Source organism: Desmodus rotundus, chromosome 11 (genome assembly GCF_022682495.2).
Source record: "Desmodus rotundus isolate HL8 chromosome 11, HLdesRot8A.1, whole genome shotgun sequence".
Lineage (NCBI taxonomy): Eukaryota > Metazoa > Chordata > Mammalia > Chiroptera > Phyllostomidae > Desmodus > Desmodus rotundus.
This window is the reverse complement of record NC_071397.1, coordinates 46456059-46476685: the sequence shown is the minus strand read 5'-3', so window position 1 is coordinate 46476685 and position 20627 is coordinate 46456059. Positions and strand designations below refer to the sequence as shown.

Genomic DNA, 20627 nt, shown 5'->3' with positions numbered 1-20627 from the left:
AAATACAGAGTTGTTTACGTTGGTTTGCAGAGTAAACTACGTCTGTAAGTCTTTTAGATATAGTCATTTACATTTTTAAATGACACCTTTTTAATAAACTTAAAAAAATTATCTTTTACTTTCGTTCATTTTATGCATTCAAAATGCTTTATATATTTCATTATAGGAATAACAAGTTGCATTGGGGTATAAACCTTAAGACTATGAATATCTGTTTCTTAAGGAAATCCAAATACTTGGTATATTAGTTGTTTTAACACTAGCTACTATAGGCAATCAGAGGCTTATCATAGTAGAAATTTATTTCACTCATGTGACATCCAAAACAGGTGTTCATATTTGGTAGATGACCTTCTATATGGTAATTTAAGGACCTAGTTTGGGCCTCCTTCATCTGGTACTTCGCCATCCTCCAGGACTTAGGGACCAACAGATAAAGAGAATGGAGACATGTATGGGAAGTTTTTTGAGCCAGACCTAGAGATAACCCATGTCCCTTCTACCCACATACCAGTGGCCACAATTCAATCTTGGCCACACCTAACTTTGCAAGAGAGGTTGGGAAATGAATCTTATGTTCCAGAAGAAGTGATGGATTTGGTGAGTAGCTGTCCAGTTCCAGTCATGTCTACTTTCTGGTCACCCAGGATCTTTTCTCCTTTTACCACAGGTTGAACCACTCCCTGCCCTTTGCTAGTTAAACACCGCAGAGGCTCTCTCAGTTACCATCCAGCTCACAGTCCAGGGTCTCAGGATGATGTGCAGTCCCCTCCAACAAGTCTGTATGTGGCTCCTCCCAGTCTTTAAAATAAATGAATTAAAAAGACAAGTTATCTCTCACCTTCCACATCCCCTTCCCCCCAACACACATGCACATACACAATGGTAGAAGAGAAGACAATCAGTAAAAGTCTCCTTTGAGAAAAGAGTAGAAGGGAGGCATACAGTAGTTACTGGTTTGTAGGGATGAAGGCCTGCATTGTCTGGTCCCTGTGCCCCAGAGGTGTGAGTCTTTTGGTCAGACCCTGATTCTGGCCTTGTGGAGTAACTCCATTATCCATTGCTCATGACTCCTAGCTTTACTCTTTTGTAGGCTCCTCCCTCTCCATTCTCCATAGCCACATCAGAACTGGGTTTTGTGGCACATATTCCTCACAACTTGTACGGCTTTCACAGCCTGCTTCCTCCTTACACACATACGGGGCAAAAGGCTTTTTTATTCCAGACTAGTGGTGTCCTTAGCAATAAAACTTCCTCAGAAAGTAGGCTTGTGATTTTCCTGATTCCAGTCCGTCCCATGCATCTGTGACACTAACAGAATTCTTTTTTATACAGTTTTGAACTTGGTTAATTTGATTCCTTGCCTCAATACTTTTTCTCAACTGAATGTGGAGACACTTTGAGGTTATCAAGTTTAGGCAAGAAGTTCTTTCTATTAATTTGTCCTTTGCTGCAGTGCTGAGTCTTCTTTTTTGTTTTTTTAGATTTTATTTCAGTATTTTTAGAGAGAGGAAGAAAGGGACAAAGAGGGAGAGAAGCATCGATTGATTGTCTCTCACATGCACCTCAGCTGGGGACCAGGCCTACAGTCCAGGCATGTACCCCAGCCAGACCTCAAACCAGGGACTTCTTGCCGTGTAGGATGACACCCAACCAACTGAGCCACAGTGGTCAGGGCACAGTACTGAGTCTTAATGGAACTTTGTCACTCTTATTTCCTGCTATTGGGAGTATAGAAGCAATCAGCTTTTCCATCCTTTAAAACCACAGACTATTACAGACAAATTTTACCAAATGTTTTCCCACATCATTGCATGGAACTCTATCTTTCCAGCCTCCAGTTTCAGGGTTTTTTTGTTGCCTACTGCTAAGCCAAAACCAAATACATTAGATTTTTTTGTTAGAGCAACACCCATATAGTTACCATTTTCTTATGTTGGCTAGTGTAACACTATTATAATAGATAAGACCTGAATTTCATGGCTTATCAGAGTACAGGGGATTTTTTTCCAATCATACGAACTTCAAAGTCAATGTTCCTGATTAATGGGCATTTTTTCATATGGTGGTTCAGGATCCCAGTCTCCTTCTGTCTTGTAGTTCAGAATCCTTTGCGTTCAGTGCCATAGGGAAAGGAAAAGGGATATACATGTGGGAAACTTTTATGGACTAGGCTTCTAAGTGAAGTACATCACTTCCACCCGTGTTCCATTAGCTAGAATGGTCATATAGTGATACCTAACTACTTATAATTCTGGGGAATCTGTGTGCCCATGAGGAAGAGGAAATGGGTCAGTGAACAGCTAACCAGACTTAACATGAGGCTAATCTAAGGACTCATTTTTGTTCACCATAAGGTTAATGAGAACAAGGTTTGCAAAAACTTTTAGACCATGATCCAGAGCATGAAATACTTCACAGACTACAATGTGTTACATATTAATATCTATACAACTGAAACAACTCTTCGTGAAACAATAAATCTTGTTACAATGCCCTTTGATAGTTTGTATTGTTTTTTTTTTAATGCTCTCATAGTCTACTGAATTGATTTTGTGATCTGGCTTTCCAGATCCATCATCTAGATTTTTATGATTTTGATTTTATGACTAGATTTTTGCTTGCAGCTTGAAAAACACAAGGATAGGTGTATTAAGTATAGGGCCAGCAGGTGATTTACAAAGGCGTTGATCTTCCTCTACTTAGGGGCACCATCTTGTTGACCTATTCCAAGTTTTTTAAATGCCATGTTTTTTTTTTGGCCCAGAGAGAACTATTATCAGGAAAGACTATGGAGATAGAGATGGAGACATCCAACTGTGGGTCTGGCAGTCTTCCTAAGAGAACTAGGTTAAGATCAATTAATTTTTGCTGATATTCCTCTGAACTATATTAAGCTGTTAGAGTGAACAGGTAACATTTCGCAGAAGTTGAATTGTGACATTTTGCTTAATCCTATTTCCACAAATGTCTCTTATTGTAGAATCAAATGTTAGTCTTAAACCTTTGGGGTTTTTTGTTTTGTTTTTTAACAGCTTGCTGCTCGTTGCAGGAGGGACAGTTTTAAAAATCTGTGATTTTGGTACAGCCTGTGACATTCAGACACACATGACCAATAACAAGGGGAGTGCTGCTTGGATGGCACCTGAAGTTTTTGAAGGTAAAATGACAAGCATGACGTGGTTGGTAATCTGTCTTATTACTTCATGTAAATTTAGTATGTGTTTATGACCTTGTGCATGGTTTTATTTCTACATAGTACATAGTTATAAAGCATATACTAAAGTCTGAGGAGGTATTAAATATAGCCGTAGATCTTAAATCTCCTGGGAGGATTTAAGTTGTCCAGCACGCTCCATGCAAGTTCAAGCGTATGTGCAGCTGATCCTCTTTCTTAGGTTTCATAATTGCAACATTGCCTATTTGTGACCTGAAAATCAGTACTTGTGGTTCTTTCATGGTTATTCGCAGGCACATAGAGAATGGGAGAAATTTTTGAGTTGCCCAACACATATGTTTCCAGCTAAGGTTGAACAGCGCTCTGCCTTGCTTTAGCTCTCATACCTGACATTTTTGTCATCTCTTTAGTGCTACATTTTTTTGGTTGGTTTTTTTTTGTATGTGTGCGTTTTGTTGGTGTTTTCACTGTTTAAATGTTTAAAATGGCCTCCAAGAAAAGTATTGAAGTTTTTCTAGGATTCTTAAGTGTATAAGATGGCTATAATGTGTCTTAAAGAGAAAATACATGTGCTAACTAATCTTCATTCAGGCACAATTATAGTTCTGTTGGTGATGAGTTCAGTATTAACGGATCAACATATACATTAAATAAGAAACACACTTTATGTAAATAAGAAATACACTTTATGTATTGGTCAGTTGACAAAAAATGTTATGAAAAGGCTTGCCAGTAACTAACCCTGTATTTCCCCTATAGGCAAATGATTCAGTGTTCACTAACTCAGGGTTCATAGCAACTTTATAGAACATTAATACCAGGAATAATGGGAGTTAACTGCTTTTGTACTGATTTTCTCACAATTAAAAATTGATAGTCTTAAATGAGAACACCTTAGGAAGAAAATACAATACTAAGAACAAGTAAAGGATAAGCTTATGTTTACTTTCTTTTACATCTCTATGCTCAAGTTCTAAAAGAGCAGTGCATAAATTTCGTGCTAGGTTTCTGTATAAAAGCTTCCAGTTATCTTTTAAATGAGAAAAATTGAATTGAAGATGTGTGATTTGTATGTTATGATGCAAGAATGCCCATAAAATTCAGATTTGTTCAGTAATCAGATTCTGATTAAGGCTTAGTCTTTTTTATGAATTTGAAGGTTTTTGTTTGTTTTTAGCCACTTACATGAGAGAAAGAAATTTGCTGTGCAGCTGATCGCTTGAATGAAACCATTTTGCCGTAAATTCAATGTAAAAGTTAGGGGACAAGCCAGTGTTAAATTACACAAAATGAAATAATGCCTCCTAAATAATAATGTTTTCAAGTTTGTATACAGAATATATATAATTGGTATTGTTTTAAAACCATTTATTTAATATACCCTTCTGTGAGTTAAAATAACACAGCATTCTTGTAGTATGGAGAGCAAAAGATTTTACATTGGACAAAAAAACCCAGAAATGAAAGTTAATTGTTTAGAGCAACAAAGCTCAAACTATTAGGCCGTGTAGATTTTTTTTTTATTTCTGAAAGGTGTCAGCACATTTAGCCCAGATTTGGTTGTAACATCATTGTAATGCTCACAGTATACTGCTAAGTGCGTGTTCCATTCATGCTAAGTACATGTATAGCTATTATTATATGATTGTTTATTCTTAGAGTGAGTTGCGTGGGGTGGATTTTTTTGGCTGTTTAGTGCAGTGATTCACCCACTGATTTATAAATCCTATATATTTTGCTGCGTAATCTTCTTACCATTGTATAAATTTGTTACCTATAATTTTCACTGTTTACAAGTTTGCAAATTAGGAATTTTATCTCACCATGTATTGAAAGTCTTAACACTAAATTAAACATTTCTTCTGTGTCAGTAGTAGGTAGTGCTTTTCAGCAAGAAAATGGGAAAGGAAAATTTAAGATTAAAATATTGTGGAAAAGGATGTATAAGTGTTTCATTCTCTGCACCAGAGAAATTATGTCTCATTTAAAGATAAGGCCTGTGTCTCTTGATGAAAATGTAGAAAATGACAAACTTTCTAAAGTAGACTTTGTAGTTCATTATTTAATACTTAATTCATTAAAAAATGTATTTGTTAGGCCCTGGCCAGATAGCTAAGTTGGTTAGAGCTTTGTCCTAACACACTAAGGTTGTGGGTTCAATCCCCAGTCAGGGCACATACAAGAGTCAGTCGATGAATGCATAAATAAGTGCAACAACAAATCAATGTTTCTCTCCCTCCCTCTCTTTCTCTAAAAATCCATAATTTTTTTTAAAAAAACAGTAACAGTCCTGAGCACATTTTTTAAAAGTGTATTTGTTGTAAAGACTTAAGAAACTTCAAAAAGAGTAACTTCTCAGCTCTACTTGTGGCCTCTTCTTGTTTTTATACATGATGCCCATTCTTAAAATTTATGAAAACAGTTGTTTCTATAAGTCCTGTGGAAAAAAGTCTTGAAATTATACCATATTTTTTTCTAGGTAGCAATTACAGTGAAAAATGTGACGTCTTCAGCTGGGGTATTATCCTTTGGGAAGTGATAACACGTCGGAAACCCTTTGATGAGATTGGTGGCCCAGCTTTCCGTATCATGTGGGCTGTTCATAATGGTTTGTGAACAGACATTTTTCTTTAATATATTTGCATATTTCCCCTGAAGATGACCATTTATCTTTAACATTACAATGTACAACTCTTTGTTACCAGAATACTTTTCTGCTATCAGTTTCCCACCCTCCCCGCAGCCCAAAACTCAGGCAGGGCAAGACTGAGTAGTGGTCCCAGTGTTTGCACAAGGCTGAGGGTGGAGGTCTGCTGGCTCTGCTGATTGAGAAAGGCCGTCACTAGACACTGGGAGCCAGCTACTTCGGTTGGCTCTCTGCAGAGGTTAGAGAAGCAATGGACTGGACTCTGGAGGAAATAAATGTTAAAATTAAATTAATTAATTAATTAAATCTCTCACATGGTTAAGGTTATTGGAGAGCTTATAGCCTTTTTTCCTGAGAAGCACAAGGGTCTCACTGAGAAGAGAAAGGGAATAATAATGAGCTGTTACTTAAGCTATGCAGAAAGGTAAAACACAGAGTGATTTATGTATTTTTTAGTATCTTCTCATTCATCCTTATGAGGTGAATACTATTAGTGCCTCATTTTACAGTTTTACAGATTAGGAAACAGACCTAGAGAGGTTAAGTAACTTGCCCAAGGTCACAAGATAAGTAACTGATATTGCTGGGATTTAGTGCACATCTTTCTGACTCCACTGCTCATGTTTAAGTTATGTTGACTTAGATTCAGTGCCCTTATATCAATTCTATTCATTTTATATCCCTATCTAGAATGTTTTTAACCACCCATGATGTTAGAATTCATCTTCATTGATCAAGTTGCTTCATATTTGCTTTGGGAAAATAAACTCTTCATGAGGGAAAATTGCTTAATTTCCAGACTTTTAACATCACTCTCTGTTACTTAATTTCTGTCACTTGATTATAACTCTGATTACTGAAATTTTAATACATTAGTCTACAAGTGATACAAACAGATATTTCCCTGTTTAGATTGTTCGTAGACCTACCAAACAGTACCTGAGTAAGATCACCTTAGTAATCTTAACACTTTACCAATTTCCTGTACTACCTTTCATTTTATTTCCTTTAATGTCATTGTAGAGAATGCTAGAGCATTTTTCTCTCTGTCAATTGTCAGTAGATGATAATTGAACAGCAGTAAAGTAAGGGATAAAAGAACTTGTTAATTGATAAAATTGCAAAGATTTCACTGTATTTGAGACCTTCTTTAAGTTAGGAACCTTACTGATAATATTACAGTTTTGATAATTACACAAAAGTTGGCAGTTTTCAGCTTATGAGATGGTTGATTCACAGCAGCCTAAAGGTCCGCCCCCACAAAAGAGTCATTTGGAGATGGCTGTTTAGGTATGGAAGATGATTTCTCAGACACATTTGAAATTTTATAATGAATCTGAAAATATAGTTCAAGTAAGATTACCCCAAACTGCCATTCCTTTTGTCTTTTAATAAAACACACATGAAGCCATTACTACTTGTTAAAAGAAAATTTGTAACAAATGAAATATTATTAATTCTTAGTCTTACTATTGCCATACTGATATAAAATTTTTAATTTAACTTTTGAAATGGTGTATCTTCTCCTGATGGAAATATAGTGTTAACCTAAAGGACCAAACAAAGGAAGAAATAAAATTTTATTACTCCAAAAAAAATCTTAAATTACAAGGTCTCTAAAATAAACACTAATTTAGAAATACATATAAAAAGCTGACAACATTCTTTGGATAAATTCTTTCCCACCCTCCTTTAATTTTTAATTATAGGTACTAGACCACCACTGATCAAAAATTTACCAAAGCCCATTGAGAGCCTGATGACTCGCTGTTGGTCTAAAGATCCTTCTCAGCGCCCTTCAATGGAGGAAATTGTGAAAATAATGACTCACTTGATGCGGGTATAATCCTTCTTTTGAGGGGCTTTGGGTTTAGGGGAATGTGATGTATACTGAGTTTTAATGGAGTTTTAGATAAAAGAACATTATTGCTAATTTTTGCTTTATACTTTTCCATATTTCCCAAGTTGCAAAGGGCATTTATTACTAATAATCACAGGAGGAAACATTATTGGGGGGGGAAAATCTAGTTCTTTATATATAATGAAAAGGCAGGTAGATAGATTTTTGGCTAGATGGGTTTTTGGACTTGCTTTTTTTTCCTCCTGCGTAACTTAGTGGATAAATGTGTTTGTTTCTGGCCTGTTGCCTTATCTGTAATATGAGAGAAGCTGAATTAGGTGATCTCTAAGGCCTTTATAGGACTTAGGTATTTTATTACTCTAAATACTTGCTAAACTAAGTTTTTAATTTTCTTTAGTGCAAATCTTCATCAAGCAGTCGTTTATGCAGGGCCATAGAGAGATTGCATTCTGACACATTTAGTTAAGTGATTTTTTTACCTTTTGTTTTCTCATTGCACATTTTCAGTCTTCCATTTGCTAATAAAAAGTTACTCTTTTCTAGAATTCATAGAATTTTTAAATTTAGAACAACCCTTTTAAATGATTACCAAAATTTCCTGGTCTATAAATGAAATACTTTTATAATTATTTGAATAGTTTTAGGCCTCTTGTTTTTGGTTCACTAACAAAATCTATCAAGCAGTATTTTGACTTTTAAAAGTTAATATACTTAATAAAAGTCCTTGAATTTCAGAACAGTTTGCTCAGTAGAAGAATTTTTCAATGTCTTAAATGTAGCTAAGTGATTTCCTAAATGGCCAAAGATTTAATTTGTTCATTCTGTTGAAAATTCAAACAAATCAGCTCAAACTAATATGATTAAAACTTAGTACCATACTTGGGTACCAGCTATATACAGAATTCTGAACCCTAAAGATATGTTCATAAAGAAACAACTTAGTCTCTATAGTCAGATACCTTAAAACATTGGGATACATAAATTGTTCAAATTGCAATTGTGCTTAATATATGTTTTGTTTAATTTAAGAAGAAAATCCTTTTTTCCTAAATTCTAATTTTTGCAATAAATATCCCTAATATTATATGTCCAGTTCATAGAGGGATATCCATAATCTATTCTTTTTATTTAAAATATTAGTTCTGACAATTATTCTTTGGCACACCAATCTCAGTTGTCAGTCTAACAGTCATTTCAATAATTTGGAAGTTTATATCACTGCTGTGAGAACATAAATATGTTTTATATATTTGTGAGGAATGATACTATTGTATTTCATATAATCCCTTAGAGAAATATTGCTGTTTTCTTCAAGACTTTGGGTTTTGGTCTCTGTGTGAAATAGCTTCTTAGGTATAATAGGTGACATTGATCATAATTGAAATTCAGAAAAGGAACACATTATCATCATCTTTATAAAATCAAAACCTTAGGTGTCTACAAAGTCAGTTTATGCCTTCAGGAAAGTAAAATAGCATCTTTGCTACATTCAAATCCCATGAAAATGAAATAAGTCAGATGTACTTGTTAATCTTTGCAGGATTTAATTTGTATTAAAGAAATTTTAAGTTGGATTTACTTTTATATATATATATAGTACTTTCCAGGAGCAGATGAGCCATTACAATACCCTTGTCAGTATTCGGATGAAGGACAGAGCAATTCTGCCACCAGTACAGGTAAATAGAGAGATTGGAAGAGTAATAAGTAAATTTTTTTGTATCTATCCCATGAAATTATAATTTAGCAATGAATGGTGTCCCCATTTGCAGTTTAATTTCTTCGTTTTATACGATTGACTGCAATTTGAGTTTCTAGGTGCATCATTCTTCATGAAGGCCCCAGATTGAAAGAGTTACTGAAGACCTGCTTCGAAGTCTCAGAATTCTTCCACAGCTATATACAAAAGTATTGGATATTATATTGCTGTGAATGTCAGTTCTTCTTTGAATAGTTTTTATATAATACTGCTACATTAAATAGTATTAGAAATTATTATAAATATATATAACAGCGTATTTCTTCATCATGCACACCCTACTTTTTTGCTCTTTGTAGAAGAGTCTACAGATACTCTTCTACTGTTTTAGGTCAGAGTTCTTCAGTTTTCATGAAGTAGTAGTGGGATTCATAGTTTGTGTTCATCAAAAAAGATAGTAGAAATAATACTGCAACTTAGAAAAATTGTACTGTTTTTTTGTTTCTACTACTACCTTCAAACCCTGTCCCTGTTTTTATACTGTGACCATCAGCCCTTTGATTCTTTCACCTTATCACTGACCCTCAGTCCTCTTAGGTTCTTCCTATTTCTCCTCCACTTAATTCAGGGCAGTTATTATAATTCCATTGGGAATAATCCTCAGCCCTCTAGCCTTGTCTCAAGCTTGCCTGGCTAGACCACAAGCCTGGTTAAGTCTGCCTCTGCTTACTGCTTGCCTGTGTCAGTGCAGCTGAATGTGCCTGGAGATGACACATATTTACTATCCTCAAATGCCTATTTAGTGCTTTGGACAGTTGTACTTTATTTTAGTCCCACTTCCCTCTCCTAGATGACTTAATTTTATATTTTAGCCTCTCTCCTCAAATTTTAAATACCTCCTCCCCATCCTCACTCTCAGCTGACCTCATTTACTATTTCCCTGAAAAAATTGGATTAATCAGAAGATGGCTTCCACAAGCTCCTTCACTACATGTGCCCATCTACCTGTTATCTGTGTCCATCTACTCCACAGTCTCTTCTGTTACTGTGGCTGAACTGTCCCTGCCTCCAGCCAAAGGCAAGCCTGTGAACTTGGGCATTAAATCCCATTCCAGCAATTCTTCTGTCTCTTGCATCATCAGTTTCAGCCTTTCTACTGGTATCATTCCCAGAGCATACATAATCTGTCTTTATTCTTTAGCTTCTGTTCCCATTGTCTCTTGTGTCCACTCCTCTCAGGCTTTTATTATACCACTGCTCCAGATTTGTTCTTGTCAGGGTATCACCACTTATCTCCAAATTACTGGAACTAAATGAATAATTTTTAGTTCTCATCCTTTTTGACTATCAGTACTATTTTATACAGTTCATCACACTCTCCTTTTTACAGGACTTTCTTCAGTTGATCTTCAGGATGCCGTATTAGCCTGGATTTTGTCTTACACCTCTGGGCACTATCTGATGGTTTTGTGTGCTACTTATTTCTTGTCTTCCCAGCCTATAAATGTTAGAGTTCCCAGGGCTCAGTAATTTGGCCTCTTTGCTTGGTATTTGGCCTCATTTCCTTGGTAATCTTTTTTAATATCACGGGTTTATATACTATCTATCTGCTGGTGTTTTGATCCATCACAGACCTGAACTCCACACTTATATCCAATACTTGAATTCTAATAACTCAAACTTATTTTCCAAAGTAACCTCCTGATATCCCTTTCAAACTCACTCCTGCCAAGGTTTCCCCGTCTTGACTAATAACCACTTTATACTATTGGTTCAGACTAACAACTTTAAAGCCATCTTTGACTATGAGAAGACTATTCAACATTTTGGTTCCCTTTTTGTGCTATTCCTAAATTTTATTTAAAATGGATTTTGGGGGCTATCTTCATTAGCTTGGAAAATATTAGTTATTTCTATTTATGTCTTACTAATTTAGAAAAGAAGTTATATTACATATTGAATGAAGTATTTATATTATTCCCCATTTATAATCATAAATGTTTCTGTTTTCCTAGGCTCATTCATGGACATCGCTTCTACAAATACCAGTAATAAAAGTGACACTAATATGGAGCAAGTTCCTTCCACAAATGATACTATTAAACGCTTAGAATCAAAATTATTGAAAAATCAGGCAAAGCAACAGGTTTGTTTTATAATTAGAAGTAAAATCATTTAGTAACCTTACTAGGAGTCATAATGTTATAGCAACTGAAATGATTTGCCATCCTCCATTATACAAATTCTGAAAATTGTGCCTGAGACATAAGCTTAAGAGTGGAGGCATATAACGAGAATCTCCTCTTAGCAAATTGTTCTCCTTTCTGATAATTGCTGCCTTTGCTAACTATGCAGCTCCCTCCCTACAGTGATCCCTAACTTTAATGGTTGATATTTAAAACTATAAAATGGCAATTTCTTTGCTGTTCTACTCAGTTAAAGGAGTTGTCTTAAATGGATCATTTCATGTCGTTCAGATTTATTATATTTTTGCTATTATTGGTTTAAAAATATTTTAAGGTGTTATTTTATTCATCTTGTCTGAAGCATTTACATTTAGTTTAACTAATAATTGGGACCTTTAACTCCAAACTCCAGCAACCGCCCTTTTCCAAAGGGCAGTATTGCAGCTTGTTCCCTTAGCCCTGTAGCTCCCTCTCCCTGAAAACTTGCGTTTTCTTTCAGAAAAATAACAGAACCTATAAGAATCCCAGTTAGTATTTCTTCTCCTAGGCTGTCTGGGAGTTTAAATCTAAAGAGTTGCAGTAATTCAAATTGACCTGTAATTTTAACAGAGTGAATCTGGCCGGTTAAGCCTGGGAGCTTCCCGTGGGAGCAGCGTAGAGAGCTTGCCCCCAACCTCTGAGGGCAAGAGGATGAGTGCCGACATGTCTGAAATAGAAGCCAGGATTGCTGCAACCACAGGTAAAAAGGAAATAAAAGTCTGAAGAGGAGTGAAAATAATAGTTTCAGTTGTTTCAATAGAATATCGGGGTTTTGTGTCTTCAGATTTTTTAAAGCAGGAAGTAGCTTGCAATATACCTTCTAAGCTTCTAGCATAATTTGTACATTTCTCTCACATTCCAAATAAGGAATATTATTTATAAAATTAAGCAAATGTAATTCAGTGCAAACATGAACAGAAAATCTATATGAGAAATTGAAATTTTACCCAAACCAGAAAGTTTTGGAAGTTTTTGAGTGACTCTACTAGAATTTTGTGCTGAACTCAAATAATAGCAAATATTTTGTTTTGAAATCAGAAAAAAATATATTCCAGATTCACATGATATGACCTTACTGTCGGCTCCTCCTCCTGCCAGTGGGAAAGATAGTTAAGTTGGTTGTGGTTAATGCTTTTAATTGTAAAAATAAAAGATCATGTTAATTTAATTCGATCTTGAAAAAGCTGACATTTAAATTCCATTTTGTAAGTTCTTAAAATGATTAAATATGGAAGGACTAGTCACATAAAAATATTATGTGTCTTAGTACCTGAGTGAATGTCTACCCTTTCTTTCTAGCCAGGTTTCATTTTAGTAATGCTGGTTTAATTTGCTTTTCTCCCATCCCAAAGGTGGAGGGGAGCTGATTTTAAAAGGAAATACATTTCTGTTGTGAAAAATGTGGAAATAACAAAAATTTTAGTCTTTCACAGTCGTCCCACTCAGAAATAAACACGTTTATGTATTTACCTCTAGTCTTTAACTGTATATGTGTATATTCTCATTTTCTGTGGAGTTCTTCTCAAAAAGTCCAGAAGACCATTATACTATACTTACCTTCAACTAATCATGATCACTGATTTTATTATTTAGCATTAGAATCAGGTCAATAAAACAATATCCAAAATAACAGTGTCTTTAACCCATAAACTTTTATTTTTCACACTTAAACGTATCTGAGGTTGGCTCCATGGTCATTAAGCAACTGGATTCCTTCTGCCCCTCTGTGCCACAGTCCCTATGGTGCGGCTTCCATCCTCAGGGATACTTTGTGCTCCAAATGGTTGTTACAGTTCCAGTCATCACATCCACACAATCCAGACAACAGGAAGGAAAAATTAAGAAAAGACCAAAAAAGCCACATGCCCAAGCTCTTAAAGGAGCTTTTCCAGAAGTTTCCCAGAACAACTTCCACATTTATGTTATTGGCCACACATGGTTCCAACAAAAAGAAGGATCTGTGATATTTTACCTGGGAACGTTGCTGTCCTGAGTAAAACTAAGGTCTCTGTTGCTAAGAAAGAAGGGGAAAATAATGATTGGTAGGGCATAAGCATCTCTGCCACACAGATTGGGCTTCAGAAACAGTCCAGTTCATTGGAAGTCACAAGCCACCGACAAGCTCTCCTGGTCTCCATGAGTCAGAAGTGTTTCTGTGGAGGGAGGGAGTCTCACTGTAATGTCAGATAAGTGTGGATATACCCTCACACTGGGGAATCTATCCCACTTTGGGTATATCATTCAAGGTAGACCTGCCAAATAGTGATTGTGACCCTAAAACAGGAAGTAGTGCTGTAATTATTATTTTATATCTGCTAGTGTCAATTTTCTAGTCAGGTACTGGTTTATAATTATTTTCTACAGAAGTGCTAGTTCACTAGGGTAAAGATTTACATTACCGTATCCTTTTTTCTGCCTAAATGTAAAACAGGTGCTATTGAACAGCCATTAAATTCTATACAGTTCAGATTTTTTTAGTGCAGTGCCCTACTTTGAAAGGTTCGTATTCTCCAGCTTTTCAACACTATTTATGTTTAGTGGGACTGCATCCTAAACTTTGGAAACCACAATAAATATTCAGGTTACCAGAAGTAGTATAAATATTTATAATTATAAAAGCTTATACATTTTATACTTTGATTCAATAATTATCATTTAATCAATGAGTTTTACTTTGTGGTACACTCCAAGAAACACCTTAACTTGAACATATATTTCTGTATTTTTGTAATTAAAACAAACATAGCAGCTTGTTTCTTTTAACTCTTCTTTTCCTTTCGGCTTCCATCCTAGCCACTCACCACACCCACCCATCCACCCCCGCATCCTCCCCCTGCCCCACCACTTATCAGTAGTTTCATTTAGGTAGATTGTTTCTATGGACATGTTTGAATTTAGCTTCCTCATTACCCTGCAGCTTTGTTTGTCTCTGTCCATTTTGTTTGTTTTTTTTCCTTTTGCTAATTAAAGCCAATGCGTGAAACATCTTGTATTGGTAGTTTGCTCCTTAATCCCGCCTTTTCTGAGCATGAATGAAGAGTCAGATAGTTCTGCATGCCTTTCTGCATGGAGTGTTATTAACATAACTATTTGAAAACTATTCTGTTTTTGTAATTTATTGTTTTGTGTCACCGTTTGTGGTTGTTTGCATGTATACTGTATATATATGTTTTTGCAGCCTGTTCCAAGCCTAAACCGGGCCACCGTAAAACTGCTTCATTTGGCAACATTCTGGATGTCCCTGAGATCGTCGTATCAGGTATCATAGACCACCTGAGTTGGTCTAATTGTGGAACCAGAATAATGATCCCTGGTACTTATAAAATGCTTCTTGCTCCAATTTTTATAGGACATGAAAATAGATACCTTGCATGCAGTAATTAGGGAGACAGATTGAGAACTGTATACACTTATCTACACTGAAGTGGGCTTGACAGGATACCTCAGATATCCCAAAATGAGGATAAACTAGAAGGCAAAGTAAACCTTTTCACAGAAGGGAGAATGCCAGCCCAGACTTTACCAACTTCCTCTCAGCTTTTAGGTGAGTAGATAAATTGAACCCAGACCTGTTTTGCACCCAGCAGAAAGAGGAAACAACTACTCATATTGAAAAGTACTTGTTGTCCTTGGCTCCTTTTCTTCCTTAGTCACTACTTTGGGGGCTCCCTCTAAGCTTTCTATCCCAGCCTCTTTCTGTTGGTAGCAAGTGAAATATGAAGTTGAGAAAAGAGAGTTGCTAAATACAATTTTGCCTTAACTTAGAAAATAGTCGCAAAGTAAAATTAAATAAGATTTGCTGTTTTGCATGGTATCTTGCCAAAGAATCATGGTCATTTCTGATTCTTGTGTATTGTCAGGAGAATGTTCCTCCAAATTACTTGTTTTTATACCTAACTCACACATGGTACTCATGTCTCAAATTGGTAAATTACTTTTATTTATTAGGGTAATGATTTCATAGAATCTAAATCACCATTTTTGATAGAAATTTAAATGGCATATGTGACCTTCAGTATGAGACAATGTATGTTATCCAAATTATCATTTCTTTATACCTCTGCTTTAGGGTTTCCTTTACCTCCTTCCCCAAAATTTTGATAAGAAAATGTACAGTTTTCCCACACACATTCATGAGTGTACTTAATAAAGCAGCTTTTTGAAGAGATGGATTCTGTTTTTGTGACATTATTGTAGAAACAACTGACTTGACCTGTAAGCTACCATTCCAACCATCCTTTCTTTTTTAGGAGTGGGAGGTAAGGTAGCCTAGGGATATAGTGTATTCCTTTTGTTGCTCTTACTTAAAAAAGTTTTTTTTTTATTATTACTTGTTTTCTGTCATAAGTCATGAAAAGTTCCAAAATTCATTACAGAATTGAATACTAAAGACATTGTTTCGGGTTTCAAATTTCTTGATTTAGGCATCTTGCCCCCCCTTTCTGTTTCTTTTTCCTTTTATACTACCATGTGTAACATAGGTATGCACATATCAAGGAACAATAAAAAATGTAAAATAAGTGAGTTTCTGAATTAGTATTTAGTTGCCAAAAAATCAATCTAATTTACTAAGAACACACCCAGTAATTTTCATTTTTAATAATAGGTATTTGATTTTTTTTACATTCATATTTCTAAATTATGACCTAAAACTTAATATTGGAGCAACAAGTATCTCGATTGCAGCCCTTTTTTGCTTTGTCTGAACTGTATGCCATATGGTTTCTGCCATGGTTATGCTAATTAAAATGCGTTGCTTAATATTGCTTGCTTTGGCTCATGCTGTAGCTTAAAAATTTTTCATTTTATGGCATTTGTTAACTGTCAGCTCTTCTTTAGCCTACTTCCTTAGAAGTTTTTACTTCCGTTTCCTCTTACCCCCACCTAGATTTGAGTTTGTTTTTGTTGTTATTGCAGTGGTGATGTAGTGATTTTTAGACACGTGTACTAGGTGGTTCCCCAGATACACAAAGGTTGCTTATCTGAAAAGAGAATTCCAGACACTTTTACAAGCCTGCCTCATGTAAGCTAATTTTAGAATGATCATGTTGAATGAAATGTGCCTAAAATTGCTCATTAGTCATAGTAGTGAGGATCCTTTTTGTCCTCCGGAACCAGTGATAGTTAAAAGTTTTCACAAAGATATCTTAGTGTGAGTGAGTGAGTGAATGTGCAGTTTGTTATGTTAGTTTTTAATCAGACGTTGGAACTTGGAATAAAATGAAATTTGTAATACATTTTTGAGTTATAGTTTTACAAAATTCTAAAACAACTTAAAATGGAAAAGGGTGATGACGTTTTACACTTTCAAGCGTGGCTATAAATTTGACTTTTTGTATTCACTACACATTATTGAATCGAACATTATTATTTTATTGTAAGGTCCTTTTAGTTTATGTACAGAATATAATAATGGGATCACCTGGATTAAGATGCTAAATTATGTTGCTCATCAGTTTAAAATAAGATACTTAGGATTATGAATAAATTTTAAGAATGAGTTCTGCCTGCTAACAGGACACAACTGTTAGAGTACATCTTCCCAGGCTGCCCACTAGCTGAGAAATTACATAACACAGCATTCAGAATCAGAAGAATTTTGAGTATTTTGTCAGCTGTTATTCATAATATTTTGATGTTTCCTTTTAGACAGCTGATCTCTCATCTTAGAAGGTACTGTGTGAACATCCCTATGCCCAAATAAAACTGCTGAATGCAGCTATTGCTTAATTCATTCTCTTTTGCTGAAGACTTAAAGTAGAAATTCTTTCTACTGAAGACAGTAGAATTCTTTCATAAACCGATATTTAAATTATTACAGCATAGAGGTTTCTAAAGCCCAGGCATCCTTTCAGGCCCTGAAATGAACAAGGTACTGCTGTTGGTTAAAAGTCATGTCTTACAACCTGATAGCTGCCTTGCTGTAGAAGCAGTAACGTAAGGCCCTTGAAATAGATGCCGTCATCAGTCCCATCCCCCAAGCATTCATCTATTTAAATACATGACAGAAGATGGTGGGAGAGAGTTCAGCAGCTATTCGTGTAGTAGGAGTGGTTATTGTATTAGGGCATACTTCACTTCAGGCTGGCAACTTTTGAGTTAAAACACTGCAGCCGTGTCTCTTCCTTTTTTTACATCTTTCTCTCTTTCTTTTTTATAACAAATTCACTTTTTTCACAAACATTTTGTATAGATTCAAGAAGCAGCAAATTCCAACTTCCTACTATAGCAATTACATCCTTATTGTCTGACTAGATTTCAGCATTTTATGGTTTTTATTTTTTAAAAGGCAACGGACAGCCAAGACGTAGATCCATCCAAGACTTGACTGTTACTGGAACAGAACCTGGTCAGGTAAGACTTAACATTTGAATTCTCAGTCTTCGAACGGTAGTAATGGGTAGTATTCAAGAATTAACTGTAATATATATACTCTGCAAAACTATTCTATGAATTGACCTAAAATTGTGATACAGAAGTTCATTTGCACATGTGATAGAGAAGTTCATTTGCACTTGAAGTTCTTAGGAGAAAAAATCTACATGCCATTACTAATTTAACTAGAAGGGTAATTTAGGAAAGGTTGATTAATTCAGTAGTGTCCTGTGCATGTTACATGGTTTTTATACATGCTTTAATAAGGAAGTATTCAGTTTTGTAATGAAATAATTTGTCATTACCATTGTCCTCTATAGGGAATAATTAAATATTTCCCTAATAAGATGTCATTTCTCTGCAATCACATAAGACACATACCTGGAGGACTCTTAACATCTTTTAATTTGTCAAATTCACTGGATTTATACTTTTATGAAAAATATTAACTAAGCAGGTTGGGTAAACTCTAGAATGGCTTCTATGCCAGTGGTTAAGATTTTCATTCTTCATCTTTATATTTCTGGATGCTCTGCTAAACGCCCCTCATCTCCTTATTACTGCTTTTTTGTAGGTGATCCAGACAGTGCTATAATTAAGCCATTACTGACTAGTACAGAGTTTTAACCCACCAAGTAAAGTTGCTGCTCAGTCATTGTTTTTTCATCTCTTACTCAGATTGATAAACTTAACATATATAATATATACCTTATATGTCATATTCTTGAAATGAATGGGACCTAATTATGAGGTGTTTGTTGATATGTTTTCAGTTGTGCAGAAATATAAATAAATTTTGAGTACAGTATGCATCCGAAGTAATAAAAATATTGTTACCCATATTCATAAAATTATAGGGTTATATGTTATAAATAGTGTATTCAATTTATGGTAAAATGTATGAATACCGTTTATCCTAGAAAGATGTTTTATTATATCATTTTTATACTACACTTTGAATTTTGGAGATTCTTTGCAGTTAATAAAAATTACTCCTCACAGTGTCTATACACACACTTATACACACAGATGTGCGCAGGCATAGATAAGATACATACACACATACACATTGATTTATTGTGTATTTTATGATACTAGGTGACCCTAGATCTTGATTTTATTTATTTAATAGCAGCTTTTTCGGTATATCTGCTTTTGTGAGACTCCAGAACTTTTGAATGAAGTTTCCCACTTTTCACCTCCTTAGGTACTTAAAGTATTAGTCAGGGCACTTAGTAACATACTGGTATTAACGTATCTGGTATTTGCTTTGATTGCTTAAAGGCTTGATGACCTCAGTCTTTTTAACTCTTTACTATTGCCATTGATATTCCAGTTATGACAAACTCTAGCCAAGTATTCTCCCATTGACTAGGAATGAGAAGCTTGCCCTAAGACAGTTTAGAAGCATCTGCTAGTACAAATGCTTTTCTCTGTACTCTAATAGGCATTGCTATAATTCGGGACTGACCTCACCATACGAAACTTTACTTATTTCCTCACAAGTTCTATGTTACTTGAGATTATGATCGTTACCCTTGTTTACAATATCTTCAAGTAGTAAAACACTGGAATTAAGGCAGACTGGTTGTAAGTCAGTCGTTTGCACGAGTTGTCAATGGATTACTCCAGAAGAGTTGGCATGAGGGGGAGTGTGATATGGAGTAAAATGTGTTCTAAAATAGGTGATATATAACTTATGTGTAGACAGTTTTTAAAATTGGTTCACTCTTTCAAAACTACTTAAGTATTAGAAACTTTAAATGCCTAATACCCAGTTTGGGATGAGAATGGCAAACAGTAACCCTAATGTACTGTGAAAACATTTTCCCCTGAAAATGTTAATGATAATTGAGCATTAAATAATTTATATTACTCATGAAAATAATAATGTTTGAGGAAGAAAAGTTTGCAAAACATGCATTTTCAAAATTGAAGGCACAGTTCTTTTTAGAGTCTAGCTAAACAATGATGAAACACACGCACAGGGTTGCTGGGTCCATTCGTTTGTTACAGCCACGGAGGTTGATGAAGACTACGAAGAACATAATTGGCCCACCTAGTACAGTCATCAGAGGAAGAGAGAAAGCTTACTAATAAAGTTTTAATATTCCATCTCCTAGGGGAAATTAAACTGACCAGAGTCTGTATTTTTTGGCTGTTGGTTTAAGCCTGATCTTAATAAAATCACTTAGACTTTCCATCTATAAACTAAAATCAAATTAGTTTTTGTACTGCCATTTCTATTGAAAGGCATAATGAACTAAGCAAGCTTCTTTATTAAAAGTAGTTGTGTAAGTTTTTTTGTAAACTCAAAATATACAAATCACTTTTAAATTAATTAATTCAGGTATTTATTCAGGAAGCTTATTAAGCACACATAATGGATCGGACTTCCTAGATGCTTTGAAAAGATGCTGAGAAAAAGCAGCCCGATGTTCACAAACTGATCTGACACTGAGGGCTCAGTGTTGTTAGAACATAAGCAGTTTCGCAGAGCACCAGTAGGCAAGGTTATGTTGAGACCATGATAAAATGAGATGAAACAAGACCATTTTGTGATGTTGTCCAAGCACAGACAAGAACAAGGTCCCTGTGCCACCCACAAAATGCTGCACACTGCCTTCTCCCAGCTGATTGAG

The 20627-nt window shown here is 35.2% G+C and overlaps 1 protein-coding gene across 3 annotated transcripts in view; it reads left to right on the top strand.

Annotated features, from left to right (window-relative positions):
• Nucleotides 1-20627, top strand: part of MAP3K7 (mitogen-activated protein kinase kinase kinase 7) — a 58176-nt gene that overhangs the window by 22843 nt on the left and 14706 nt on the right. Inside the window, exons 6-13 of one of the 3 annotated variants that reach the window (XM_045188595.3) lie at nt 3036-3160; nt 5658-5786; nt 7535-7665; nt 9284-9365; nt 11401-11531; nt 12181-12310; nt 14789-14869; nt 17900-17964. In XM_045188595.3, the coding sequence (XP_045044530.1) occupies nt 3036-3160; nt 5658-5786; nt 7535-7665; nt 9284-9365; nt 11401-11531; nt 12181-12310; nt 14789-14869; nt 17900-17964 (874 nt within the window). The remainder of the gene's footprint in view (nt 1-3035; nt 3161-5657; nt 5787-7534; nt 7666-9283; nt 9366-11400; nt 11532-12180; nt 12311-14788; nt 14870-17899; nt 17965-20627) is intronic. The other 2 variants (XM_024551727.3, XM_045188596.2) reach the window with 2 other exon arrangements.